The following is a 25,060-nucleotide window of genomic DNA, read 5'->3' as shown; positions in this document are numbered from 1 at the left end:
GAACTGCGTGCATTAGCGCTATCGGTGTCAACTGTCGATCAAAGATATTTGAGTGAGAATAATTGACGGGCCAGGTGTGATTTTGGTTAGGAGCTGAGGGTGATCACTTACGATTTCTCGAATTTTCGACTTAGGTCATCCATTGTGGGATTTATTTCGTTAATCATATTTTGTGCATTATTGACAATTCAAGCCCTTTTTCGTTTTGGAGAAACTGCTATTTTCCGTATTTTCTCGAAGGAAGCTTATTTGAAATTGCCTTTTGCAGACAACTTGTAGATTTTATGTTGATGAATGATATACTGTAAGAACGACAACATGGATATCTGAAAGGAAGATCTATACAGACCGCATTATATGATTCCATAAAAAGAATACTGGAAGCTTTTGAGGAAGGAAATCTCGCCTTAGGTCTATTCCTAGAATTAACTAGAGCGTTTGACTGTGTAGAAGTTTATAAACTGATCAGTTAATTTGAGAAATTTGGAATAAGAGGACCAGCGTTGGAATAAGTAATATCCTATTTCAAAGAACGATCTCAACTAGTAGAAATAAATATAAATGGAGATGCAATCAGATCAGAACAAATTGAAATAAAACTTGGACTCATACAGGGTGGTGTGACAGGTCCAATATTCTTTATATCAATGAATTTGGGGAAGATATCCAGGAAGTGAACACAGAAGGAATAGTCGTTAACTATGCAGATGATGCGGTTGATATTTGATTTCCTCCATTTCACTTTCTCTTTCTCACTGTTTTGTACCAATGACCCCCTGCTTATCGTTCAATTGCGACCAATTTACTCTTTCTGCTTGTCAACGCCAATTGGCAGCTGTATCTCGTGCTACCTGTATAAACCTTTGTATCATTACACTCTTTTGGTAGATTTTAGACTTGTCTGTTCAGACTGGAGGGTATTTCCGGGAAGAAATTTACCTGGCGCCCATTTGAGTTACATATGATATCTCACGATCCTGAAGAATCTCCTCGTCTCCACTGAGGCAAGCCGCGGATACCCAAGTAGGTAGTTCAGGTAAAAATCTCAGTATTGAGATTACAAAATTTCGAGGTTACAATGTTTTCTTCGTTTGGGCGGAATTTCATTGTTCTAGAGCACGTATCACCGAGTTTAATTGAGTGTCCATTACTATGAAGATTTAATAGAATGAAAGATTCCTGAGATTTTTTATCTGTAGGGGTAGTTTTTGAAAAGAATTAAGAATATGAAGAAAAATATCAACCCTAGGGATAGTGTCCACTCTCATCCCTCGGTCAACTCCTAATTCAGTTAAATTTTCAGGATATGTTAATCAGGTCTCGATAAACGATTTCTGTGAGTTGCATAAAGTTTCGTAAATATCATTTTTGAAATAGGATATAAGGGATAAGTTATATTTGTGTATTTTCTTCTACCAATTAGTTCGAAATGAATATAAATTCTTGAAAATTCTAATAGCTGCCCTTTTGAATTTCATCATGCCCAAGTAGCCAATTAGTTATATACGTATCTTGACCATCTTGTCGATTTTCGATCGTAGGATTAGATTGTCTGCTTCTCAAAGAGATTTGATAGAACTTACTGTTTCTAAGTGGTATAAGGCTTTAGGCTTGAAATCCGTCAAGTGGAATTTATTACCATAGCATCGTAATTCGCCGAAGCTCAAAGTGCACTTTGTGTTTGCGATAACTATGGAAACAATGATACTTTGATGAGAACTAAACGGAAATTTTGTTATCATTACAATGTTGGTATGAAGCTGTTGACCTAGCAGCTATCCTACGACATATACATTCCAGAATTCTACAAGGGCCTACATTCACACCCGTACAATATCCAATATTGTGTGCTCGATTGTGTGTATATTAATTATCTTGCTGTATATTAATTTTCTTATAATTTGCTGACAGAATACCAAAAGAATCTCTGAAAGGCATACTTTCATTCAAATTGTCATGTAAACAGATTGAAAAGTGTCAAATGAAATGAAAATGAATCTAAATTAAAGCTCCAAAACTCCAATTCAGTCTCACAGAAAGTTTCTGTACTGGACAAATACCAATGAAAGAAATGAAAGAAGTCATTCGATCACACTTCTTCTATCCTGTCAATACAGAATTTCGCTCTTACATATTATTTTAACATGATAGTTCCTTAAGCTTCCACAAAAAATTGGAAATGCAATAATAAGACAACAATAGGAATGCTTCAATTCAAATGAATATATGAATCACTCTGTTATCAAATGTTTGTTGCATCAGATAAATTTGCTTTGAAATACTTTTCACCTGTAGGTTTTAAATATTGTCAGTTAACAAGTTTCAAATGAAACAGATTCCATAATTTTTCTTCTCTACTCAGTTGGCTGTGATTATTATAGCTTACCCTAGAACTTGTATATATTCAATACTTTCTAATATACCTTGACGATTATACAATAGTATATTTAAAAACAAGTTGCAGAATGAGCTCCTATTCCAACACGAATGCGAAATTCGAACGCATGAGAGTTGAAATTTCAGTAAAGTTTGTGAAATATTGTCGAAATTCAATAAAAACCTCAGATTATACATGCTAGTGACTTTTGTATTATACTTGGCAGTTGGTGTGACTGTTACGAAAATTGACAGATTACGGAATTCGAATTTGAATCGTATGTTTCGAAATAATTTATAATCACGCATTTAATTCGTGATTTATGTCTGACGAAATCGATTTAACACCAACAGAACTAAGAGAAATTGCGAATAATGTTGCAAATCATTTCAGTAAATCTAAATTATATTATACATATTTATAATAAAATGAAATGTATTGAATTAGCCCAGATATGCCTATAGGTTATTTCGCAGACTTGAAAAATTTTTTTTTAAGAATTTTGGGTCTTTGTGGGACAAGAAATGATAACAAGTATAAAAAAAAAGAAGTTTTTTCACTCTAAGTACAAAAATAAGCCCGTCCTATATATAGGACATTAGGCAGTTCCACTACTATTACGATCACGATCTCGATTGTGTGTGAAAATCATAAAAACATTTTACATGAACCCCTATATCACATTTCAAGCATCTTGTAGTTGTTTTTTGATGGCAATATCCACAACGTGTCTGCTTGTCTTGTAGGGAGACAATATGGTCCAACCGGTCATAGCGTAATTCCATCTGTGGTGAATTTTTACTTGAATGACCTTGTTGGAAAGTGTATTCCTTCTTGTTTTGGGTAAGTAATAGGATGGCAATCCTTCTCCTGAAGTTCAGCTGGTCGAAGTTCCCTCCCTCCTTCTTGTGCAACTGCCATGCATTTTGGACGCACATATCAATGCATGTGTGTGATATTAGAGGAAAATACCATTTTTTCCCTCTCAGCGAAATTCGATACACTAATATTTTGGTCGGAACGATCTACGCCACCCATGTTTGAGTTGCATATATTTATCAGATGTGGTTGCATAACCTGGAAAAATTATCAAATTATACGATGATAGCTAATCATAGAAAAACTTTACCTGAATATTTTTTTTTCTCTCCGAGAGTATCTCTTGACTACATGAAGTGGTTCCGCTCCGGCATAATTAGAACATATTGTAATGATGCTGTTGTCATTCCACTTCACTGCTATGATGTTCTGATTCGATATTTTTTGGTAATCAAATGTCCCACGTATTTCTTTTTTGAGATTTTTGGAATTCATCAATGTATTTCCTGGCAGTCTATTCTCTCTCACAGTTCCAGTTGCGAAAAAATTCTCTTTCCGGAGGCATCAAAATTATTTCATCTACATCTGCTGCCACTTCAGCATTATCTTCCCACATAGCCAGAGCTTCGTTCAGTGAAAACCCTCCGTAATAAAAATACATTGATAGCTACCTATTATCCTAATGTCCTATATGTAGTACACCAAAATATAACCTCCTATACGAAAAAAAGTTCAATTTTTTTGGATTGGATGTCGATTCTATGGGATACAATAATTATTTAACTTTACAAAACCAACGATAACTTCCACATAATTCAAAAAATTATATATGAAATTTACATACCTTGCGAAACGGATCCCAAAGTCAGCGATCGTGTGGAAATCACCAACTTCAAACACACGAATAGCGCACTAATATCTAATGAATCCGAACGAGGTGTTTATCTAACGATAGGTGGGTTCGTACTGAAGGGATGGATGCTTATATTAGTAATATAAACATTGTACCATCTACAGGACGAGACTTGTTAGCGGTGTACTATATGTAGTACATTAGGCATATCTGGGTTAGGAAAGAAAATGGAAGAAACACTTGTTTATATAATTGTATTCTAAGACAATCGATTTCGGCACTAGGCCATCATCAGGTCAGCTGAAAATAAGATGTAAAAATAAAATCACAACATGATAACTTAACACACAATTTTTACAAAGTTCTTACAGTGATAATGTCTGATATAAATAAAAGGATGTATTATAAACTCACCGTCAAAGAAATAAGTACTTTTCATAAAAGACATTAAATGTATAGATAATATCATAATTTTTCTGATAATTTGTTTCCATGTATAAACATATATCTAGGTGTTAAAAGATAAATATTAAATTGTACTTCTTTCTATGAAAACCAATATTGACAGTTTTAGATTGGAATATGTTTTATGTTCTAATAATTCCGTGTATTAGGTGACCTTCAGATTCATGAAAGCGAATACAGAGGCAGGCGGAAAAGTCTATATAGTTAGAGGATGGATCATCTTAAATAAATTAACAGTAGGAAAATCTTTAATATCGTTGAGGAGGTGTTCGTCATTCTTGTTTTTTAAGATCTCTAGTTGTTCTAAGAGTGTTAATTTATAAAAATCATTAAGTTGATGCAGTAATTTTAGTTTTTCTAGTGAGGTAGAGTGTTTGCTCTCAACTAGATGATTTCCCATGGCAGAAGCAGGTCTATTTTTTATATGTTCGTTAAATCTGATTTTTGCAGCTCTGGTCGTCATACCGATATAGAAGGCAGGACAGTTATCACATGTTATCCTATATATACCGCTTTTTTGGTTGTTGTCTTCTTTGGGTTTATTATTGACGAGCATTCTTTCTACTGTTCTATGCGATGTGTTGACAAGGTTCAAATTAAAACCTTTCAACAATGATTTTAGTTTGTTGTTGAGGTTGGAGAGGTAGGGGATGGTTGCGTATGTCGTCTTGATAGCGGTATGTGGGTATATCTTTTTGAGAAGTTTCCTCTTTATTATAGAGGCTAGGATATCATCGACAAACTGTTTTGAGTAATGATTCACAGTTGCTATTTTATATATATTGTTTAGTTCTTTGTGATAGTTCATTTCAGATAGTGGGACATTGACGAGACGATTCAGGAGAAAGTGGAAGGCGGTCTTTTTGATTTGAGGAGAATGATATGAATATTTGGGAATAACTATATCGGTTTGAGTAGGTTTTCTATATATGTCAAACTCGAACGAATTATCAAGTTCTAGGGTTATGTTTATTTCTAAGAAATTGATGTTATTTTTCTTTGAAATTTCTAAAGTAAATTTGATTTTGGAGAGTGAATTGATGAACTCTAGGAAAGTTTCCAATTCTTGGGTGGTTCCACACCATATACAGATGATATCGTCAACATATCTCTTCCATAGAATGATCTTCTGGAAGAAAAAATGTGAACGAATCAGAGACTCTAAATGGTCTATAAAGATATTGGCTAGAAGACCGCTCAGTGGTGAACCCATGGCCAACCCGTCAGCCATAGTGTAGACATTTCCTTCAAACGTGAAAAAATTTTGTTGTGTAATGAGCTCTATCAGATTCATCAGTGTATGTATGTCTTCGGGAGTGGCATCGAAGTTTTCAATCAAATTACAGTTATTCAGGTATTCTCTGAGAAGATTTAGGGATTCCACGACTGGAACATTAGTGTAAAGGTTTACAATATCAAAAGAAACCAGAATATATTTGTTGTTTGAACTGAGATAAGTGGATTTAATAGCTTTAACTAATTCAATTGAGTTTCTTATTGACATAGGTGACTTATAGTTGATTTGTCCTGTTAAGATCTGATTCATGATTCTTGAAACTTTATGAGCAGGAGAGCTGAATGCTGAGGTTATGGGTCTAATGCTTTTGTCTGCCTTATGTAATTTTATTAGACTATATAAATTCGGAATTTTTGGGTTCTTTTCTTTCAGGCTGTGAATATTTAAACGGGGGATGAATTTTTGAAGAGTTGGTAGAGCATTTCTGAGCGTCTTATTAAGCCGTGTGGTATATTTATTTGAGGGGTTTGTATTAGAGACTCGGATGTTGTTGTTTTTGAAGAAGTCGAGTGTCTTCTCGTTGTATAATGATGTTGCATTTTTGTCGGCTTTAGTGTCTTCCACAAGCGATTTACAAATCTAGTCAGTGAAGACAACCACAAAACGAAAAATATAACTGAAAACAATGCTATTCATTATTACAGAACTATTTTTAGTATTGTAATTACGATACTGAAAAAGAGAAAAACTTTTCTGATTCTTCAAAATATGATTTAGCTCATATAATAACTAACTAAACAAGTCAAAAACTCACTCCATATATTCGTGACTGGATGAAAATTTAATCTGATAGCAATATTTTCCTGCCTTCTACGTTTCTCAAATATTTATCATAATATCAGGAAAAAAGCATCGAATTGAAATTTTAAGAGTTACTCCATCAAAATCAAAATTCATGCCGAAATTTATTGACTTCAGATTTCGCTTTCAGTTTTATATTGGATTTCCATGGTTACCCCCTTGAACAAACATTTCTTCGATATTTCCGTACTCAAGATCCGATACGTTATGGATATATTTCCCTTATATTTTACCCGGAGTGAATTTTCAAGAGGAGACTTTCAATGCCAGGCAAATTACATTACGTGTAGACTTTGAAGAATTTCTCAGCAGGAGACTTCGTAAAGTACGGTCTGATGAAATTTCATTTTTGAGGTGATGGAAGGTGGTGCGCCTCATATTTCCACAAGGGCTTGCATGTGGCGTTCTGGCTATTAGGTAACTTCTTACGAAATGATTCTATTCTCTGAAAAAAACGAATGCGAAAGTGTAGAACTCTCGTAGGTTGGGAAGATATTGTTCAGCGTTCTACGAGATATGAATAATTTTACTTTCACAATAGATATTTGCTATATTATAGGATATGCAGAGTCCCAAGCATTTTTCTCGAATATTAGGTGTCAAAAAATAACCATTATCGTACCAATAGATGACTTTAGTTATTTGTATCTCGCGTTGTCTCGCGAGTCCGATCCGGTTCCACTACGTGGCGTTAGAAAGATACGATTTCGTACTACAAAAACTTCTCTGGCAGTGTTGTGATTAGTTGGTTCAGTTCAGTTTGAGCGAAAATGGACACTAGAAGTGAGAAAATACGCTTTTTCCTCGACAAAGGCGAAAATGCTAGCCCGGTGGCTGGAAATGTAAATAGTATTTACGGTCTTAATACTGTTATAGCTCAACACGCGCAATTTTGGATTCGTCGCTTCCGTGCCGGTAATTTCGATGTCTAAAATGCACTACGCACTGGAAGGCAATGTACAGTGCATCCCATTTTGGGTGAGACAGCCAGGTTTCTCGCTTGTTATTTAAAATAGAGCCTTGCGGTTTTCACGTTCCTTTCCTACATTTTCGTGAAACTCAAGTTGGTCTAATCAGATTTTGCATAACTGTTTCCGTTCAAGAGATACAGGGTGATTTTGGAAATTGAAACTTTTCGGACCCCTCCTTTATCTCCGAAGTTATTAGAAATAATGCTGAGGTAAAAACTACGTCTGAATCAGAATTCTGCGTAGAATCCAGTGGCGTACTCAATATTTTTTTCGGGGTACGGTTTTGAAGATTGAACACAAACCTAAATTTTTTTCAACGGAACACCATGTATATCATTACTTCGTTGAATTCGTTATTTTTTTTTCCGTCAAAATGATGTATGATACTATGTAGGTAGGATGTTCAGAAATGTTAAAAAAAAACACTAAAACATCATACAATGATGATTTTTTGTTAATGGGCAATGGATTTCCCATAGAAAAGAAGAATCAATAATGATAACAATAATTTATAGCGATGACAGCTAAATCAGATTGGTTTTTTCCCTCCAATGCCTACTTGATAAAACAATGCTCCCAAATGCATAGTGTCCATAATAACAACAAGGATGTTTGTGTCATCAATGGCCTACTACTTTTAAAAATCGAAAGTAATAATCCTCTTATTGAAACATAGAAAATTCATGGCCCATTTACAGAAAATCATCATTATTTCACGTTTTAGTGTTTTTTTTGACATTTCTGAACATCCTACCTACATAGTATCATATATCATTTTGAAGGTAAAAAAATAACGAATTCAACGAAGTAATGATATTTAGGGTGTTCCATTAAAAAAAATATAAATGTTGAATCTTCAAAACCATACCCCGAAAAAAAATATTGAGTACGCCACTGGATTCTACGCAGAATTCTGATTCAGACGTAGTTTTCACCTCAGCATTATTTCTAATAATTTCGGAGATAAAGGAGGGGTCCGAAAAGTATGAATTTCCAAAATTCACACAGGCACAGGCACAGGCACAGATCCTCTTGTTTGATTCTGAAAACTTTGGCTTGAGTAGACGCTCTATTATGGTGGATTTATGCACCAGTCCTAAGAACTAAGACTAAACCTAAGAACTTAGAACTAAGAATTGAACGCTAACAAATCAATGAGGGCGTTTATGCACGTTTCCTAAGAACTAAGAACTAACACTAGCAGGCCAACTGTTAACTAAGGGCTCAGGTAAAATATAGAAGTGCGCGTACGCCGCATATAATTTCAATATTAACGAGTACCAGTTTCTATCATTTAATGTTCGTATTTATCGATGAAAAGTATTAGGCGTATTTGAAAAAATTAAATTTAATTTTGTTCACAATAAATATCAATGTCAAACATCAAAGTATAGAACAAATAAAGTAGTTCGAGCACGTGCACATGCCTTAACTAAGAACTAACAAGAGAGTTCCTAAACGCCACTGAATTCTTAGGTTTAGTTCTTAGTTCATAGTTCTTAGTCCTTAGTTCTTAGGTACGGTGCATAAATCCACCATTAGTGTGACGTCACACACCGCCATTTTTGGTTCTCCTGTCAGTATTCGGAATCCAAACAAATAAATTGTCATTCAAATTAGTACGGTGTTGTTGAAGGAATTGGCTTATTTTCATAAATAAGAGTATTTGAGGAACGATTGCGGTATCAATTGATATACAGAAGGAACGAGGTTAATACCAGTAAGTTTGAATCCTGTATCATTCCCCAGATTTTGTAAAAAGTCGTGCTTATTAGTTGAACTTCAAGTTCGAACTTAATGGCATTAATCTCGTGCCTTCGTGCCTATCAACTAATAGTAAAATCGTTCCTTAAATAATCTTATTTATCAGAATAAGCCAATTTCTTCAACGACAACGTACTAATTTGAATGATAATTTGTTTGTTTGGATTCCGAACGTTGACAGAAGAACTAAAATGGCGGTGTGTGACATCATCACTAATAGAGGGTATTGGATACTGGGAATTTACAGAAATTGGAATATTAGGAATAGCTAACGTATATAATTTTCTATTCCGCATTTGTGCTACTATCAACAAAAACTGAATATTCGTCTTTGTCCTAGACTTGATCTTGATCTTTGAAATTTCACGAATGTCCATGGAAACATTTAAGATAGATTCGATAGATTCTATAGATTTTTTTTGATAACATACATAAAAGACCATGTACCTCCTTAACGCTCAGACTGAGGACAATGCTCAACACCTCGCTCAATACTGATTCAGACTATATAAATTACTCTGCATTCACACTGAAAGCATGTACCGTTTTTCCTAAAAACACCCTGTATAGTTGTCTGAGGACCCTATGGATTTAAATATTCTGAAGAAAAAAAAAAGACTTACGTGACGGAGGTCTTTTGACGAAATCAAATACAGCCTTGAACCCTTTGCACTCGATGTTCTCATCGGAATGAAAATGGATCCATAAATGTCTGTCACTGGAAGTCATCATCGGTGGGAATTCATTTCCACAAAACCTTCTATTCTCGAGCTGCTTGTTGAAGCCGAAAGGGCCGTCACGTACTTCCAAGTAGTCATTTTTGCAGTCCGTGCTGTCTTCTATGTCGAACCAATCCCTGAAGTCCAAAGTAACGAGATGACCGGCAGGGGCTGCAAAGAAAAGATAACATCATAAGGAGATAATTGAACGAAAGAAAGGTTTTTTTCGTTTAGGGTTCAGAAACATTTTTATTTTCCATTATAAATATTGTGGTTTTCAACATGATCGCAACTTGAATTTATAACAATTCATTTTATGGATATTTGAGAATACAAAACAATGGGGATTCCGGGAAGGAGGGAAAAGCAGGTCAAAAATTTTATTTTACTTTTGGGTAGAATATTGAAGAAAATTCTTCTGATTTTATAAGAGTAACAAAAAAACAAATAATGTTCTGAATTCTCCCAAATTTTAGACATATTATATTGATAAGTGTTCAATTAATTTTTTCTCGTTGTTGTTTTTCTTTTGTTAATAATTTGGAGAGAGTTATTTGTTATTACATAATATATGAATACTGAATTTACTATTATCTAAACCGAAGATTAGTTCCGATTTTCTTTCATTATAAATACTCATACTCATACTCGTTTATTTCCCTCAAAACTTTACAGGGTAGGTCAATAAAATATAAGAAAAATATACCTAAAAATGTCCTGAACATTAGTACACACATTAATAACATTTAGACACATATATCATAAATATAGTAAATATAAATAATAATAAATAAATAAATATAATGTATATACAAAATTGACTGGTGAACATAATGACTAGAATTGATGGTTCATGAATTCTTCTATGGAATAGAAGACATTTTCAATAAGCAAATTTTTCACAAGCCTCTTAAAGTTCGCTCCACGAAGTGATGTCTTGTGATCGGGAAGTTTATTATACATATTAACACCATTGAAGATGTACGTGTTTTGAGTTCTATTAATGCGGTGGCTGGGAATAACAATTTTATTTCTGGATCGCGTAAGGTGGTCATGTACATTTGAGTGTTTTGGGAGTTCTTTCTTTCCATGAACGCAGAGGAGACACTCGAGCATGTAGCAGCATAGGACGGTAAGTACTTTGTATTTTTTGAACAGCGATCTGCAACTTGTCATTTGATTAAGTCCGGCTATCAATCTTATCGCTTTCTTCTGTTTCAGAAAAACTCTGAGTGCATCCGACGACGCACCCCAGAGGATAATACCATAGGTCATTCGTCCATGGAACTGAGCGTGATAGGTGAGGAGTGCTTCGTTTTCTGTGAGCATATTTTTTATTTGTCTTATTGCAAATAATGAAGTGGAAAGCCTTTTGCACAATTCAGTCACATGCTCAGTCCAAGTCAAATTTCCACTGATGCACATCCCGAGCAAAGAAATACTTTCTTTATTATGGCTTTTTGTTGTTATTACTAGCCTTTGTGTTTTATCAGGATTCACCTTCAAAATGTTTGCATTGAACCATTCAACGGCTTCCTGAACAGATTTTTCAGCTTTTTGCTGGAGTGTTCTATTATTTTGTGCTCTATTCAAAAAGGATGTATCATCAGCGAAAATGATCCTCTAATCCGCGGCAACGTTATTTACCATATCGTCTATATATATTAAAAACAATATCGGACCCAATACAGACCCCTGGAGCACACCAATAGCAATGCATCTCCTGAAGGATTTTTTTCCGCTAATATCTACTATCTGGTATCTATTTAGCAGATATGATCGAAAAAGTTCGAATGCTGGGCCTCTGATGCCGATGTACTCCAGTTTGGATAGAAGTTTTTCATGGTTCACGCAATCGAAAGCCTTCGTCAAGTCCATACAAGATATTATTGCCTCCTCTGAATCGTCCAACGATTGTAAGACGAATTCAATTATCTGAACCAGAGCAGAGGTAGTAGACCTACTCTCCCTGAATCCATGCTGGTGATCACTCAGCAACGAATGACTCTCCAGGAATGAGACCAATCTAGATTTTATGAGAGACTCAAATATTAAAATTATTCAGATATGTTTCTTTTCAAACCTGTATCAGATTCTTTATCGAGGAAAATAAAACACCAGAAGACCTATCTTTAGTTTGATACGCCGAATCCTACAATATTCCTCATTCTGAGGAATATTATAATGACACCATTTTTTTATGTAGTCAGTGGAAAGCCGCTCTTCCATTGACACTATATACCCCTAAAAAAAAAGGGGTTTACTACAATAAAACGGATTATTTGAAACCGTAATTTTTCAGAAACGCCCTGTAACTCACGAAAAAATCAAGATATCTATGATATAGTTTGTGTTATTTTATTATTTCGAAAAAAAAAGCATCAGATATCCTTGAAGATGTTTCTCAACTTCTCAGCGTTCTCGATATGCTTTCAGTGAGCTTCGAATTTGGGACACCCTGTAAAATATTTTTCACATCAGAAACCTAGCACTTAAAGTTTCGGAGTTATGTAGTTTTTTGAATGTTCATTTGAATCTATTTCAGAACGAATGATGCTGGATTCGCATCTCGCCGCTGGATATTCATTGCATTTTGTATATTTTTCCACCTGTTGAAATATTTCGATCTACAAAAATAATTAACCTTAATACAAAATTCAGTGTTTTCCATGAATTTTGCATGACGAAAAATAACAATTTCAGTAGGTAACAATATATCGTTGAGTTTCGATGAAACAACTAATAGAATTATTCATGAATTTCGTATTGAACTCACAAATGCGTAGAACTCATAAAAACAGATATATAATATCAATAAAAATGAGTTTCGAATCGATGGACACATGAATTTGATTCATGAAAATTGAATCCGAACAATGAATAATCTACAGGTATTCATCCCATTGATTAAAATGCTGCATTTCTGTTGATTCGAAACAAGAACAAAAATGAGTATGATAACAACTTGATGATGGTATCTAGTCATTACCAATAATTCATATACCTAAGAACTAAAAAAAGGGAGTAGATCCATACCAATCACGAATCATGATCATAAGTTTTTAAATACATATAAGTGAATTAATTCAATGTGTTCTTCATGATAATTATATTTTTACTAATTTTATTTTGTGATAGTTATCAGAGGATTTTCGGAGTGAACTTTGACAATGCGAGACCAAATGGTCATTTTGAAAATTGAAAGCCATTTCAATGCAATAAACTGAGAAAATATAATATGAAATTCTACATCTACATATTTTTCAAGTGGAAGAATAAGAATTCCCGACAACTGAAGTTGAAGTTGGCAAGAATCATTTAGCGAAATTATCGTTTTCATAATATACAGGGTGTTATATGAGTGACTGGCCACATCCTAGTGGTGAATGCAGGTCATCCAGGCCTTTCAGAAAAGTAGTTTGTTTAGTTTGTTTCGTGTCCTAAGACTGTTCATTTCGGAGATACAACGATGATTTATAAAAATTGGCCTGAAATGCTGATCTCCAAAACTGCAGTCCGATTTTTTTTTAATTCACTTCATTCAACGCTTCAAAAAAATTAATGTGATTTCAATATTTTCAGGGTAGTATTCAGATTATTGAGTTTTTTCCTTTGAACTTCGAAATCTACATTTTAGACACTTTTAAAGGAATATCGTTATTGCCATGACAAAAATAGTTCAATGAATTCATTTCTTACTTCGAATGGCACACTTTTTGCGAAAGAGTAGGAAATGTATAGTGTTTATGTTATGTAAATTTTTTGAAATACGGTCCTATTTTTATACCTTTCGTGATAATATTCGATGTCATCAGCTGAGATTTTGGATTTTATAGTTTCCTGTTCAACTCTTTTTCGTTGTAAACACTCAGCACCTACTGAGTGCTGTGACAGCCAGTGGAAAATATTAATTACAAGTATGCTTGATCAAACTATGAATTCTCCAGGACATAGATATTGAATTTATAACAAAATAACATAACCATCTTTGAAAATGTAAACCATGAATGTATTTGCTTTTCAGCAAATATAAGTTTAGATTTTCGGGGAAATTTATACCTATTTATTTCAATTCATAACATAGTATTGAAAGAGAAGTATCAAAAGAATTTCTTCATATTTCATATTTATCAACATATTATTTTTGTCCTACTCAGTAGGTGCTGGGGATGAAAAAGAGTTGAACAGAAAGCTATAAAATTATCTGATAGCATCAAAAGTTATAACGAAAAAAATTGAAATAGGACAGTATTTAAAAAAACTTACATAAATATAATTCATGTTGTATGTAACTACGCATTTGAAAAAAGTGTGCAATTCAAAGTGAAAATTGAATTCATTACACTGAATTATGTAATTTTTTTATGGCAATAACGATTATTCTCTGAAAGATGTAAAAAATGAAGATTTCGAAATCTGAAGGAAAAACCGAGAAAAAAGTGATCTGAGTGGAAATATTGAAATCACATTGATAGTTTCGAACCGTTGAACGTATAAACCCACAAAAAAAAGTTATGGAGTTCAGAAATTTCGGACAATTTTCATGGAGAACCCTGTATCTCCGAAACTAACAGACTTAGGATACGAAAAAAGCTTTTTTTTTGAGGTGGATAACTTGCATTCACCACTAGGCTAAGGTCTGTCAATAATGTTACAGCCTGTGTAACCATTGTTATACAATGAATACCTGTTTATACAATAAATACCTGAAGAGTATCATGGCGTATATCTTACCATATCATTTGTATAATATTCTTCTATTACCCGATTCGATGAAGCCCAATTGTCAATGTCATACCTTTTTGATGTTATAAGAAAATTAATTCCAATTTAATATTTGGATTATGAAGCTGAAATTACTGTTATTTCCCCTGGGCTTATCGTTCGAAAAATGAAAATAATAAAGGCAGGATAAAAACAGAGATTTTAATCTGTCGACAATCTCCATTCATTCACTCCTAACATGAATAATCTAAATCCCAGTCTGAAAGACCTGTCGGCATTATCATCCCGGCTTTGCTGAAAGTTTCGAATCCAAGTTTCAGTTGTTGGACAGTTCTCGCGATCAGAACCATTGTTTCTGCATTCTACCGATAAATTTAAACGGATTCTCCAATTATCCCACTACCGCCGATTGCGAATGGAAAACTGCTCCAAAAGGCGCTTAATGCGATCCTCGAATAGTTTGGGACTTTAGTAGTGCGGAAAGTTGATAGTTTTAGTTTTTATCGAGTATCCGATAAGCTATGTAAAAACCACCTCGTTCCTGAATTACCATTTCTGCAGTTCGAGTTTTCTTGTACGTTTTGTAATGCTAAAAGCTCTTGGCTGCTACTGGAATGATCCAATTTGAAAAGTGTATCTGCAATAAATGTAAAGAACTAAATATAAAACAGCTAATTATTTATCTTATCATGAAGTTCATCAGGCAGAAGTCACCATATTTTCCTTCAATTGCGTGGTGACCAATAGCCTTTATATTGTTTCTTGTCTGTTACTTCACTCATTTTCACAACTCCTGACAATAGTTTCAAAAGGATAAAAAAATACAAGCAAATTTCTAAAAGAATTTTTGGAAACAAATATAACTTTTGAAGTGATCAATAGAAACATAGATCATATAAATATATTCATCATTGCGATTGTGATGTGTCTGATGTCACTATCAATAAAAAAAATTGAAATATACATATTTTTTCCTTCAAAATTATTTTTCCTGTGATTCTGATAATTCAATCAGTTGAAAATTTCAAACGTAATTTGAAATTATTATTTCATTATTATTATTATTATGTCCAACTTCCCGTTCTACTGCTGAAATTTAAAACAACATACGTATCTTTTCTGAAGTCTCAACAATTATAAAAAATCTTCCAGAAAATTCTCTCTGTTCCTTTCTTTAGATACGCCCACCCAAAGCCGCTTCATCGGCAACCAATCACTTACGATGAATTGACAAATTACCGCGTCTTTGCAAATTCCAGTTGTCTAACGTCTAACATGAATTGCAGCCTACAAAATCGATGTAACCGTCAATTTTTCGAATGGGAAGTATGAACTTGTGATACTTCGTGTGAAGGGTCTCTTTTTATTTTTATCAGTTAAAATGTAATATAAGATGTGGAAAAACCTTATAGATGTTAATAAAGTAGATTTTCAAAGAGTCACCGTTCAAATCAAAGAGTTAAGTTTCACATTCTCATAAGAAAAAATCTAATTGGTAAAGATCGGGGGATTATGTTGACCATTTGATCATTCCGTGGGACTTCAAGATTTCCTTTATCAGGATATGAATTAATATAAATAATAATAGTATGAAATAGGAACGACATTATTTTGAATTTGTGCTAAATAATTTTCGCCAATCAAATTGCGCTCAATAACAAGGGTCCTATGATATGATTCAGAACATTTTCAGCTCAAACATTAAATTTTTGAGGAAATTGCGTTTGTTCTTCTCTCATCCAGTAGGGATTTTCAGTGAAGCAGTAGCGACAATTTTGACGATTAGCATGTCCGTTAAAAGAAGTGTATTCATCAAAAAAAAAGTCTACTCAATAATATTGTGATCCAACATGTTGATCGTTTGTTCAAAAAAGTTAATTCTCCTATCAAAATCATCCTCTAAAAATTCCTGGATACGTTCGTTTCATTTTAAAGGGATGCATTCTGCATTTGAAGCACTCGTGGTATTGCCTTTGATAATCTTGAAAGCATATAAATTTTTGAATAGAGAATGAAGAGACATTTCACACGGTCTATCACAAGTCCATTTGAAAAATTTGGCGGTCTATCTGTCTTTCGAAGGGGGTTGAAGTTAGGATTCACATTCTTACGAAGAAGAATGACAATCTCAAATTTATTCATTCGGGATTTTCCATAAATATTTACAGTAACCAAGAAGAGGAATTTATTCCATTCGGCTTCAGGCAGCATAAATCAATAATTACTGTGATGATAGACGTTCTAGAAACTGTGTTGGAGGCATACAATTGTTCTGAGGAGGTAGAAATAGTGTCTCTGGACTTAAGCATGGCTTTTGATAGCGTCTGTCATGGAATACTCTCGAAAAAACTTGACTTTTATGGAGTACGTGGAATGACAAATCTGCTGTTCCACTCTCATCTAACGGATAGATATCAATCAGTAAAGTGGAATAACTATAGATTTAATCGAAAATAAATTAATGTGGGTTTCCCCAAGGATCTATACTGGGCCCAATCCTTTACTTATTGTATACTAATGCTTTTTCTATAATATAACATCTAGGAAGAATTTCAGCTATGCCGATGATACGATTATTCTTAATATATCAGAATCAAGAAGTAAACGCTATGAAATGACAAAAACCAGTGAAAAAGATGCGCAGAGATGGACTACTAATGAATAGGACTAAAACACAGAGGATAGTGTTCACTAGCAAAGAACGAACTGATTCATCTATGGTGTATTTAGGTTTGGAGTTTCAGCCTTCTTTGAGTTGGATTAAACATGTAGACAACCTCTGCAGAAAATTATCGACTTCCATATTCCTGATCAGTAGAATGATACCAATATCGCTAAACTGACCTATTACTCAAGTTTCCACAGTCTGATGACATATTGTATCATTCTGTGAGGACAGCCTGTGGAGGCCAAAAAAGTGCTTCTCAAACAGAAGAGTGCTATAAGAGCTATTCACAATATGAAAACAACATAGAGAAATTTTTAAGAGGGAAGGTATGCTCACCGCTACTTCGGTTTTCATACTCATTTTTTTCATGCTTCAAATATGTTCACGAACATCAAGATAAGTTTCCAAAAAACTCTAACTACCATAGCTACAATACACGAGAGAAACAAAATTTGTCTATACCGCACGCAAGAATAGGGAAGATACAGCAAGGTCCTAATTACACATTTCTCAAATTGTATAACAAGCTCCCAATTTATGTAAAAGAGTTAAACTTACCTGCCTTCAACAGGAAAGCAAAAAAGTTGCTTTTGGAAGAGACTATATACGATTCGAACGAATCCTACGACTTTTGTTTTTGATTGTTTCAACTGTATTATAATTTTATATAATGTTGACTACCCCTATAACAATAAGCTCATTCATTAATACTTTCTGCTGATAGCAGCATTTCTATCTAAATGATATGAAAGAAGCAGCAACCGCCATTAAATCAGTTCAGATCGGTTTTCCATGTAGTTCAGATCTGTATTCCGTATAGTAGAGTTCGGCTCTATTTTCCGTTACGTGTAGTTAAGTTCAGTTCCTAATAAATATCGTCTCTTAATATTTCGTATTCTTTCGTAACTAAGTGCATCCCCTTAAAAATAATAAATCCTTCAATAAGTGAAAGTTATGTGCAACTATAACAGTGAACTCAACCCAATCAACGTATCTACCCCATCTGCAACCTCTTCTCTTCTCATCTCATCAAGTTTTACGGAGCTTTCCTTTATAAAGCTGCCCTGGTGACATCAATCCTGCTAGTCTTGCTTTCATATCGTGTATTATTTCAAAGAGGAATACAACAATATACACTGCTCAACAATTGATAGGGATCACTTACTTGTTCTAAATTCATTTCTGAAATATTCGCTCCAAGATTATAAATTGAGTTAGATATCAGAGTATTTTCAGTTGATAATATGGTTCACTTGGGAAAAGAATGAAAAAATGGAAAGTTGGGGAGAAAAAAAGACTTTATTAGGAACACTCAAAATTCTGTGTTTGAATAACATAAAAATTTTATGATGAAAGCACAAGAAGTTTCGGTTAAGCTAGTACCTAGTTGATCCCCCACGAGCTCGACTCAAGCATTCTACCCTACGAGGCATACTTTCGATCAAACGATTTATAAAATTTTGGGGCAAATTCGTCCAAATATCCCGTAAAGCGTTAGAAAGGTCCTCCAGGTTATTGATCGGTTGTTCTAAGGTTGACAATTGTCTAGACATCTCAGACCAGATATGTTCGATGCAATTCATGTCTGGAGAGCGAGCTGGCCAGTCCATCCTATCAATAGCATGAGTTTCTAGCGCATCATTAACCAGACGACTACAGTGTGGACGGGCATTATCGTCAATTAAAATGAAATTCTCGCCCACGGCATCCGCAAACGGAACAATTATGGGTTCAATAATCATATCGTGATATCTCTGGCTGGTCATGGTGGTGTTCTGCAGAACAACCAACTCTGTGCGTTGGTTCAAACAAATGCCTCCCCATACACATATAGAACCTCCGCCAAAAGCTGTTGTGGGTACCATAAACTGTTCTGCATACCTTCGACCTCTTTCCCTCCAAGCAAGAATACGTACATCGGAGTTGACCAAACGAAATCTAGACTAATCCGTAAATAAACATCGGCTCCAATCTTCAAGTGTCCAATTGCGGTGCTCCTCAGCCCATTGCCGTCGATGAACCCGGTGTTCCCTATTCAAACGGGGATGTTGTACCCTCCTACGTGCTCTCAAACCACGAACATGTAGTCGTCGTCTTACAGTCTGGTTCGAAATGAGAACTCCTGTTGCAACTCTCAGTGATCTATTGAGCCGCGACGCCGGTAAGTGGGATTTCTCCTAGCATTGAGGATCAAAAGACGATCTTGGGCAGCTGTTGTACTGCGCTGCCGACCTCCCCCATGAACATAAGCTACTGAGTCGTTTTGGATGAACCTATTCCAAGCCCGACTCACGACACTTTGCGAAACATTCAACCGCCGGGACACTTCTCGCTGGGACAAACCTTCCTGTATCCACCGTATGATTTGGTCCAGTTGCACAGGAGCCAAACGTCTTCTCGGCATGACTGATAAGCTGATATTGTTCTCATTTCTTTAATTATTGTCACCTTATGTGTTTGAACGAGAGAAAAAAACAGATTTAATAACAAATATCACACTGCTTTTCACTCCACCTGTAACAGCCTACAGATAATAATCGATTTTGTGAACAAGAGCCGATGAAGTAAGGAAGACTTTGATATAATCAACTCAAAACATCTTACTTTTTCCTTAGAGAACATCTAATGTACAGATATTCACGAGATAACTTGAAAAAAATACAAATGAAGAGAAGTTCATAAGTGATCCCTAGCAATTATTGATGAGTGTATTATAACTGTATTATACTATAGGTGTACGTTTCATGAATTTTGACAAGCCATATAATTCTTCAATGGCAAATATTTATACATGTTGTATGTTTACTAAATTATAAATAAATAATGATAATAATTGATTTTGAACTAATGTTTAATTTTTAACCCATGCGATAATACTCTAGTTTTATCAATTACAACCGATAATCGAAAAAAAAAACGATCAGACTAGAAAACCAAATATCTCCGACAATAATTTTGACCCCATTCGCACCTAAAACGGCCATTCACATGCGTTCCACTGTTCCGAAAGCCGTTCGAAAATTCGGAAGTAAAGAAATCAAGAGGGCGATATAGGGGAAACGTGTGACACTTTAGGGTCGTCGACATAATTCTATGTCGGTCCTGTTTCTTATCAATTGCCTCACGACGTTCGCGGAAAATATCCGGAGTGGATTCGCGTTCCAGAATCTGTTTTCCATGTCAATTCCCGGATCGGAAACTTTATGCGAATAAACATAAATTCCGCGCTCGCTCTATAATATTGGACTTCGTGGCTGGTGGAAAAATATTTGGAAAACACCGGATATTGTGACTTTCAGGATACATCTATACGCTCTCATATATGATTACGAGCTATTCGTTAGAAACGAAGGAAGATAGATGGAGGAACTAGATTGAGATGACGTTTTTATGGCTTCAGACCTGGAGGATCGCAGAATCCGGATGGGATAACCATTGCTGTGACAAATCTCCTTGCCAATGTTGTATTAATCTTCTGGAAGAAAATTGGGAAATTCATTAAAGACCCCCGTTCAATCGAGATACAAATTGTCTTATCAATGCTTTTCATTATTTACAGATGGAAAATTTTTTGGCAATCATCCCTAGGATTCAGTATAGACAAAGGCTGTTTGTTAAATCGTTATGTATAAATTAACTTTTTTCTACAACCGGTATATCTATACTTGTGTTTGGCTCAGAAAGTGCCATATTCCCATAAGACACCATTTCCAATTGTTTTTCAGAAAAAGAAATGTAATTCAGAGAAGCAAAATGAATTTCAGACAATCGAAATTGTAATTCAGAATGAGAAGTTGTTATTCAGAATACGGAATTCGAAATTCAGAAAAATAACTTTATATTCAGAAACAGTAATTTGTATTTCAGAATAGCCATATGAAGTTCAGAAAAAAAAATGATATCACAAAATATAAATTGGTATTGAGATTTGATAATTTGGAATTCATAAGTAGGAAATTGTAATTCAGAATTGGTTACATGTACTTTAGAATTAATAAAAATGAATTGCCATATATGTGTTAGCAATTCATAATTCGATACTGAGCCCATGTAATTTGGAGGCCAAAGAATCCTAAGCACATCATGCCATAATTGTCAGAATCAATCACACGCATGAGTCTCTATGATCGAAACCAATCTGCAGGGTAGGTACCAACCCAGCAAACACGTTACATCACTTGGCAGTTTCGCGAAGTCTCAAATTGCACATTGACAGATATCTTCATTGCGATTACGCATACTTGTTCTAAACATATTTATTTTGCGACATTGCTTTGTTAACAACAATTCGAAGATGCAGTGATAATAATTTGAGGATATTAATAAATAACCACAATGCCATCCCCATAGAAAGTGGTAAATTAGTAGTTAAAAAGTTTACCATCGAGCGACTTCGCAACGAAGTCTTTTTGAGAACTACACAATGTTAACATGAATTGGATGATATTTCAAATCCTTTTTGAGTGGGTCACTTTATGTTCCCAATGTGGCTGTTTATTCTGGTGAATGTAATAGTAATACTTTGCACATTATTATTTTCAATTATCCATCTGTGGCACTGAAATATCCAGCCCTCAAAGAGTCCGACGAATATTTATTTATTCTCCTTCATCTGGATGTAATAAACAAAAACAAACGATTCAGAGCAATCCGAGAGGTCGTCGGTGAAACCAGAACGTGATCCTAATAGAAGCATTTTTGCAACAAAATACAGATTACGTATTCACTTGGTCCGTTTTCTGGCTGATCGAGCGATATTTCGAAAACTACAATAGCTATAGGCTTCCCGTTTTTTCAGTTTTATTTGTGCGTTGGTGTCTGCCATGTGGCTGGTGATATAGCTATATCACCAAAAAACCAATAAATTAAAATATATATAGTATTTTTTTATAAGTGGTCAAATGAAGACCGGCTCTGTTTGTTAATTTTATTATTTTATGAGAGATAATTTCACTTTTTTGTGACGTTTGTTTTTTATATTAGATTGAATAATTATTTATTATATGGATGTTTCATTACTTCATTTCCCATTTCCAAATTGTATGTACAAATTTCTACAGGATTACTTTTGTGATATTCATAAAATAGTCCCTTTGGCACTATACAGTGTGTTTCCAATTTGTATGTATGACTTTGTACAAGATATTCTACACATTAAATAAATGATATTCTATATAGGAATCCTTGTCCGAATTTGAACAATACAAGGCATTTGACCTATATTAAATATCATTTATTCAATGGGTAGAATATCTTGTACAAAGTCATACATACAATTTGGAAACACACTGTATAGTGCCAAAGGGCAAAGGGACTTTTTTATGAATATCACAAAAGTAATGTTTTGTGGGGATTACAGATTCCTGCGTTACGGTCATGGTGGCGCTGCCAACCAGGTTAACGCTTCCCCCAACAGAGGGCGCAACAATCTACTTAAGCCTCGAAGTAAGCATCTTAAACGGAGATAAGCCGAGGAATCCCAGTCAAATAGCAATCTACATCATATAGCATTTTGTGTCTTGTATTATATCTGTTCTATATTTTATTTTTACTGTTTTATTTTATAACCGTCCAACTAGGAGTAGGCAGATAGAGGCCTAGTTAGCGCATGTCCCGTTATAGTTATCCTAAGGTTAATCAGAAGTAGGCACTAGGCAGATTGAGGCCTGATTAAACCCCACCATCGACCAAGTCGTCACGCTATCCCAAAAGTTTTATTAAGTTCAAAATTTTATCTTATATGGAAGTCAGTATGTGTACTCTATGTGTAGTGAAAAAAAGAATAGAATTGAGAAGTCTAATAATGATATCCTAATGAAATCATAATCGAACTTCCTATTGAAATTGATATAATGTTCTCTATGTGTGGTGAAAAAGGGAAAGGAATATAGAGATATCAAAGAGACCTCGCATGAAACGACCCAATGTGGTTAATAAAAAGACATTTATTGACTCAAAAACTTCCATAAAAGTGACAACAAATGGATGTTTTTTTGGGGATATTTTTTCATGTCTCAATTTGAACAACACAACGACTTGAAATGCGTACATGATGTCGCGGACATTTCGCTGCAAATGCGAGCGGGAGGCAATGTTTTTAATACATCGCATGCGAGCTTTTAGTTGCAAAGTTACTTCCATGGTACTTCACAGTTACCTCCCAGTGTTTGCTGGGAAGGTACCGTCGCTCTAACACACACTTTGGTATCATTTCGACTCAGATCCTATAGTAGTAGTAAGTTAGTTCTACTGTGTTTAATATAATGAACTCTGCTTCTTTCTACTGAATCGGGATCGTTACGGCTATGTTAGCCCTCTGGAAACTGCGACAAAATGGATTTTCTGTTCTTAACCCTAGCTATTCATACAAACCCAAGAAGGTCTTCGCTAATATTAACGAAGCCGACGATATCCTTAGGAGCCTTGGCCGCTATTTCGGAAGTATCCAGGACAGATCTATTCTATATGAGTGGTTCTTAGGCCAGTGCACCATTGTACTGGTACCCCACATTCCGTACTATTCTGAATCATATATTACATTATCTGAAATTGTATTGATAATGATAACCTGTTTTAATTCAAAGTCTGAAATCTGATTTTTCTGTTTTGAATTAAACTTTTCTATTCTGAAATACATGTTTTTTTTTTAAATTGACCTTTGATTATCTGAACTACAAGTGGGCTTCGGAAGGTAGTTCCTGTGAAAACTCAAGAAATGCATGAATACTGTCAACGAAGGCCATTCTGAATTGACTCAGATACATTTCCAGTATTATTAAAATTTGTACAATTGTAGGAAAAGTGTAGTGTGCAATATTTGGGAAAGTCATTTTCCTTTCTTTTCGTGAGTTGTTATAACATATCTGAATAGAGAATGGATAGACCTTTCAAATGATGTATCATAAGAGCATAACTATTTAAAAAATTAGGTGTTGTCTTTGTTTTTCGGAGGGGGCTACAGGTATGTTTCGCAGAAAAATGACAATTTGAAATTTAAATTCGACGTGTTTCCGGATGTTCCATAAATATGTACAGGGTGGGTAAATGAGCGAGGTGAGCGGCTATATCTGAGAATATTTCCTTTCGGCCATAACTCTAGAACGCCTGAAGCTATCGCTTTGCGACCGTCAGGTTTGTTCATGCAAATTTGATAGAATTTTTGTTTCTGTTGAGAAAATTTCATAATTTCATTTGAAATTTCGAAGAAAAATGAAAAAAACTCGGAACTTCATACTTAGCGCTTCCTTTCAGAAGGATTAAAAACAAATTTATCATGATTATATTTTTTCCTTAATCAACAAGATGTTATCTCTCAAACGAGATCTAATTTGCTCAAAAATGTTGAGCGAAACTGAAGTTACAGATATTTCAATCATCCAGATTTCTCCATTTCCCCCACCCTTATTTAATGTCGTAAAATCGAAAGTGAAAATTCAAAAATATACAGATTTTTCCAAGGATTACAGTGATGATATTTTCTCATCAACTTGATATGAAACATTTTCGAGTAAAAATCATATTTCTACTCGACGATAGCTATTATGCCCCCTAGCTGTAGAGGTATGAACTTCAAAAAAATTTCCAAGATGTTTTCTTGTACA

The 25,060-nt window shown here is 34.6% G+C and overlaps 1 protein-coding gene across 3 annotated transcripts in view; it reads right to left on the bottom strand.

Moving 5' to 3' along the window:
- LOC123688782 (neuropilin and tolloid-like protein 2) overlaps positions 1-25,060 on the bottom strand; it is a 612,260-nt gene that overhangs the window by 108,272 nt on the left and 478,928 nt on the right. For all 3 annotated transcript variants that reach the window (XM_045627446.1, XM_045627447.1, XM_045627448.1), the window contains one exon: positions 9,971-10,237. In XM_045627446.1, the coding sequence (XP_045483402.1) occupies positions 9,971-10,237 (267 nt within the window). The remainder of the gene's footprint in view (positions 1-9,970; positions 10,238-25,060) is intronic.

This window comes from Harmonia axyridis, chromosome 1 (assembly GCF_914767665.1).
Source record: "Harmonia axyridis chromosome 1, icHarAxyr1.1, whole genome shotgun sequence".
Classification (NCBI taxonomy): Eukaryota; Metazoa; Arthropoda; class Insecta; order Coleoptera; family Coccinellidae; genus Harmonia; species Harmonia axyridis.
This window is presented reverse-complemented; position numbering and strand designations above follow the sequence as displayed.